This window comes from Patagioenas fasciata, unplaced genomic scaffold, assembly GCF_037038585.1.
Source record: "Patagioenas fasciata isolate bPatFas1 unplaced genomic scaffold, bPatFas1.hap1 Unplaced_13, whole genome shotgun sequence".
In the NCBI taxonomy this organism is placed as follows: Eukaryota; Metazoa; Chordata; class Aves; order Columbiformes; family Columbidae; genus Patagioenas; species Patagioenas fasciata.
Window position 1 is genome coordinate 1,271,211 of NW_027288544.1, and position 6,000 is coordinate 1,277,210.

Consider the following 6,000-nt stretch of genomic DNA (forward strand, 5'->3'; position numbering starts at 1 on the left):
GGCAAGAACCACTAAGCCTCCCCAGGGACTCGTTAGAGCAGAGGATTGGAGGCCATGGTGGCAGATAAACAAAGGGAAATGTGCAGGCAGCTGAGGTACTGAGAAAACCCTGGTTTTGTTGGGTGAAGCACAGAGGCCAAGGCCTGACCCCCAGCCCCTGGGAAGGCAGATCCTGTCCCTCACACATTGCTCAGGGCTCTTCCTGGGCCAGGGGGATGTGGGCTGTGTGATGCTGAGTGAAGGACAATGGTGTGACAGCTCCCAGCCTTCCTGGGGGTGTGCAAGGAGGCCATGAGGTGCCCCAGTGCCTCAGGACAACATGTCTCCTCACAGGCCTTGGTGGCAGAGGCGATGGCCATAGCCAAGGGGACAAAGACTTGGGTTCTCTTGGTGACATCCAGCCTTGCCAGTGCCCTTTGCCATCTCCACCACAGGTTGTCCTACACTGTCCCACAGCTGCTTCTGTTTCCCTGCAGGCTGTAAACACCCATCTTGCTTCCTCCCCTTGCTCTCACCCTGGTATTTCCATACACTGACTGATGTGCCTCCACTCTTATGCTCTGTTCCTTGAAACACAAGGAGATGGACTGATCTCATGCTCCTTCTGGGTGATTTCTCGTGCTCTGTGTCATCTTCTATGACATATCATAGAAGATAACATATCATAGAAGATGAGAATGACATATCATAGAAGATGAGAATAAAGATGTTCAACAGTGTTGTCCAAGTGCTGATCACTGAGAGATGACACCAGTAACTGGCTGCATGGAGGACTTTGTACCACTGATGATATTTGTGCCAGCTTCCCACCCAGCCAACATCCCACCCAGCATCCACCTCTTGAGCCCCATCAGCATCACTCTGGCCAGAAGGAGACCATGTCTGAGGCCTTGCAAACACCCTGTACACAACATGCCTTTCTTTCCCCTGTCCATTTGGGTTCAGCAGTCCCTTCCTTGTCCTTCACATTCCTGGAAATGGCTTCAGGACCACATGTCCCATCCCCTTCCCAGGGAGGGAGGTAGGGTGGCCAGCCTGTAATTCTCCATGCATTCCTGCTCTACTTCAAGATGGGTCTGCATTTTCTGAAGACCCCAGAATCATTCTGGTTTCTATGACACATTTGAGAGCACAATCCGGAATCATGGCTAAGGGTGACGTAGCAGACTGGAGCACTTGCAATGATCCTGTCCAAGGCAGCTGAAATGAATCTCATTGATCCAACGAGGTTTTTTCCTGGAGTAACAAACAAATATAAGGGTTCCATCAAGCATCCACATCTGAGCTGCCCTCCTGGACTCCTTATGCACCCAGGGATGTTCAGAGACTGAGTCTGTCCCTTTTTCACACAGAGGCAGGAGTCACAGTGTCCCTCTGGACTCCTGGTAGGACAGTCAAAGGATGGGAAGTATCTCATACCTTTGGTGTGTCACCTGCTCTGTACTCATCTCAGATTTCCCACATCATGAGGAATGGACACATGGACCTTGGTTCAAGGAAGAAGATCCCAGTTCAGGAAGCAGGCCTTCATGGTACCCCCACGGAACAGCTGATGGCATTTGTGCTCGCTTGGGTTCATCTCACCTCACATACATGATGTGCATGTTTACAACTCACCTGTACAGTGCAACATGGACTTCAGACCTATTCATTCAATGTATCTTCATGGAAAGAAGAACAACCTCTCTGAGCTAAGGTGGGAGGCCAGGGTTAGAAATGGTAGTCCTGAGGGGCCACTGCATGATGATTGACCTGAGGCTCCTTCCAAAGGGGTGTCCAGTGCACACGGGCACCAGTCGTACCGTGCTCTGTTGGTCCTGCAGGTCTCTGGCAGGAGGCCTGGCTGTGAGAGGACACTGCTGTGTGCCAACCCTGCACACACACACTGCTCAGCTGTACAATGGTGTTTGCATCCGTGGGCAACTTTCTTGGGCTTGTTCTTGAGAGAAACTCTGTAAAAAGACATAAACATACAGGCACTGCCCTGAGGAGATCACCCTTCATTATGCACGCCAGCTCTGTCACAGCAGTGCCCATTGCCTGTCCTTGCCTGCGGTTACAGGTCTCATACACAGCAGGATGGTGACCAAGCTGCCAGAGCACTCAAGCCTTGAACGGACACAAGGGGTGGGAAGGAAACTGTGGAAGTGGAAAAAAAACAGCCCCCGAAGATCCAGAGATGGTGCTCCCCAGTCACACTGCCGTACCTGCACTTCATTTCCTTCCATACAAACACACAAACTGTCCCTGCAGCTCCAAAAATACCTTGGAGTAAGGATTTCAGGAAATATTCCCAAATATCTGTGGTGGTCTTTATTATGGTTAAACACATAAAAACAACACTTTATTTAAAAATCCACTCAGACAGAAAGGCACATAAGAGAGTGAATTACAAAGGGGATGACAATATTCTAGTGACTAAAAATAAACCACCATCACAAAAAAAAAAAAAAAAAGGCAAAATTAAAGAAAAAAAAACAAACCACAAACAAAGAAACAAACAAATCACACAAAAAGAGAAGATGTAATACAATGAATTGTTCTATAACTGCTATGCAGAAGCTGACGAGAAGACTTGCTTCAGGAAAATATCAGTCATCAGTTTGCACAGGGCATCCTTGATCTCCTGGTTCCTCAGGCTGTAGATGAGGGGGTTCACTGCTGGAGGCACCACCGAGTACAGAACAGACACCACCAGATCCAGGGATGGGGAAGAGATAGAGGGGGGCTTCAGGTAGGTGAATATGCCAGTGCTGACATAGATGGAGACCACGGCCAGGTGAGGGAGGCAGGTGGAAAAGGCTTTGTGCCGTCCCTGCTCAGAGGGGATCCTCAGCACGGCCCTGAAGATCTGCACATAGGAGAAAAGAATGAAAACAAAACATGAAAATGCTAAACAGGCACTGACCACGAGAAGCCCAAGTTCTCTGAGGTAAGAGTGTGAGCAGGAGAGCTTGATGATGTGGGGGATTTCACAGAAGAACTGGCCCAGGCCATTGCCCTTGCACAGGGGCAGTGAAAATGTATTGGTCGTGTGCAGCAGAGAATAGAGAAACCCAGTGGCCCAGGCAGCTGCTGCCATGTGGACACAAGCTCTGCTGCCCAGGAGGGTCCTGTAGTGCAGGGGTTTGCAGATGGCAACGTAGCGGTCATAGCACATGATGGTGAGAAGAAAAAATTCTGCTGAAATGAAAAAGAAAAACAAAAAGAGTTGGGCAGCACATCCTGTGTAGGAAATAACCCTGGTGTCCCAAAGGGAATTTGCCATGGATTTAGGGACAATGGTGGAGATGGAGCCCAGGTCGAGGAGGGAGAGGTTGAGCAGGAAGAAGTACATGGGGGTGTGGAGGTGCTGGTTCCAGGCTATGGTGGTGATGATGAGGCCGTTGCCCAGGAGGGCAGCCAGGTAGATGCCCAGGAAGAGCCAGAAGTGCAAGAGCTGCAGCTCCCGTGTGTCTGTGAACGCCAGGAGGAGGAACTGGGTGATGGAGCTGCTGTTGGACATTTGCTGTCTGTGGGCATGAGGACCTGTGCAAGGAGGAAAATATAGTGATGGTTTAGATGAAACTACTCTGGGACAAACCGAAGGTATTTCCCACAGACCCTCCCACAAAGAGACACTTTTCTTTTTTCAGGAAAACGTGCTGGCTGGAGCCCTCGTCGGTGCTTGATGAGTGTGCAATGAAGAGCAGGGTCTCTGCCCAGGGGCTCTTGAGGAGTCAGCCTGACCCTGTGTGATTGGGTGGGCAGGGGCCAGTCCTGGGGTTCAGCTTTGTCAGCTGGAACCGCTCCTGGTGCAGAAGGGACTGTCAGCATCTGTATCCCCAGGCCTGAGAAACTGAGTTGGAGAGGTTTGGGGTTTCTACAGTTCCTTCTGCCCTCCCACCCTGGAGAGTGTTCTTGGGTATCAGAAACCCTCAGCATTTCTGGTGCAATCAGGGAGAACAGAGCGAGTCCTGCGAGACCAGAGGATGCCTGTGGGTCAGTGCAGAGTGAGGGCAGCTGCTCTGTCCCCCTCTCTTGCTCGAGCTGCCCTGGGCTGGCACCTTTCTGAGATGGAGACTGATCACACTCCCATGTTACCCTGAAAAGCCCGCAGACACTACTGAGATCAGCACCTCTGCCTTCATTATGATGCTTTCAGAGAACACACAGATGCTGTAGGACAGGTTTGCATCCTGGACAGAAGCTCACAGCTTGGAACGAAACCGCAAGCAGACAGCCAATAGTCCTAATGAAGGCATTTGATTCAGGGAGCCTCAGCTCACACCCCAGCCCCACAGACTGCATTGCCCTCACCCCACAGGGCAGAGCAAAGCTGGGACACGTGTTCCCATGGACACACCTGCAGGAAAGGACCCACAAGATCAGGCTGTGACTCTGCAGCTGAAACTGCCATCCCCAGAGAGCCTGACAGCAAGAACAAGATCCCCTCAGCAGTGACCCAGAGCAGGGGAGCAAGAAGGACAATGCGGTGAGGGTGGGTGTGAGAGAGGCCAGGGCAGAGGCAGCCGGGGCACTCAGACAGCGCCACCCTTCCCCAGCTGTGCAGCCACCTCCCAGACACCAACATTGCCGGGCAGCTGCTCTCAGCCCCTGTGCTCTGCAGAGGAACTGGAGCTCTGGCTGCACAGGAGCTGCTTCATGCCTTGGAGCCCCCGGCCCTGAGGGCAGAGGCTTTGCTGGGTGGGACAGGAGGCCAGGGGGGTGCTCACAGGAGGGATCGGCACTGCAGGGGATCACAGGGACTTTTCTCTATTCTCCCTCTCATAACCATTCCAGGTTCAGTTTCGTCCCATTTCTGATCATTTCCCTGCTGCCTGGATATTCTCCCCCTGGGAGGTGTTTCCCTGTCCATGTCTCTTCCCTGTCAGTGCTCACAGACCCCATCCCACCCTCTGTGCCCTCCCCCGGGCCCTACAGATCCTGCCTGTTCACAGGGCACTGCCTGGGGGCATCTTCCTGTTTGCAGGCTGGAAAACAGGACAGGTCAGACTAGGCTGAGGGGTCCAGCCAAGGTGATGCAGGTGCTGTGCACAGGCAGAGGGGTGGTGAAGGGATGGTATGAGCCTTCTGGCAGATGTACTGATCACTCAGAGTTGCAGTTCAGGAGTCTCAGTGACTTGTTTAAGCCTGAGAGCTCATTTTCATTTTATCCTTTCCTGCACCCCCCACCCCTTGGGAGAGGAAACTGAAAAGGCAGGCTCAGGAAAGCTCCTTATCTGTCTGGTAATCCTTGCATTGATCTTCTTGAGACATCCCCTTGGAAAAATGCTGGGGGTGATCTGGAGCTGTGAGCAGCTCTGACCCACACAGCACCCTCTCCACAGCAGAAGCACCTTTCCTGCCCTGATAGGGGTCACTCCTTCCACCCTCAGCGCTGTGGGGATCTCCTTGGCAGGGACCCTGCTCTGCAGGGCAGCCCTGGGCACCCCTGGGTGCAGAAACAGCTTCACACACCTGGAGTCATCCTCAGCAGGAGGCAGTTGCCGCTGATGGTTTATGAAGGAATTCCCTGCTCTGCTGCATGTTCTCCTTAGCTGTACAAAGAAGTTTCTGATAGTTTTACTTACCTGTCTCATATGTTTTACCAGTGTCAGGAAATCCCACCATGATTTGCAGATGCAATGACGTGCAGCCACAGACCTGCTCTGTGTGAAGATTTTTCTCCTTGTGAACTCACAGCAAACCTCCCACCCCACACTGCATTTCCCCTCTCTTTCTGGCTCGTCTCCCGTTGCAGGCAGAGCCCTCAGCCCTGCTGCGCTGTGCAGACGAGCTGCTCCTGGGCAGAGCTGTCTCTCTGCAGCGCTGCCGCTTGCCAGGAGCTCCCTCTGTCCCAGCAGCCCAGCCCAGCTCAGTAGCACAGGAGCAGCCCAAGGCACTTTAATGACCCCTCTGGTGGATTTGGTGATGTGTCCATGGACCTCAGACACTGAGGGCAAGTTGAAGAAGTCAAACTCAGATCTAAACTTCAAAGTTTCTTGTAATGTTAATGAA

General features: G+C 52.4%; 1 protein-coding gene across 1 annotated transcript in view; it reads right to left on the reverse strand.

The window, feature by feature from the left end:
* The window catches only part of LOC139826741 (olfactory receptor 14J1-like), a 65,863-nt gene extending 60,250 nt beyond the window's left edge, over positions 1-5,613 (reverse strand). The window contains exon 1 of the mRNA XM_071803138.1: positions 5,574-5,613. Coding sequence (XP_071659239.1) covers positions 5,574-5,613 — 40 coding nt within the window. The remainder of the gene's footprint in view (positions 1-5,573) is intronic.
* Positions 5,614-6,000: the final 387 nt, after the last annotated feature.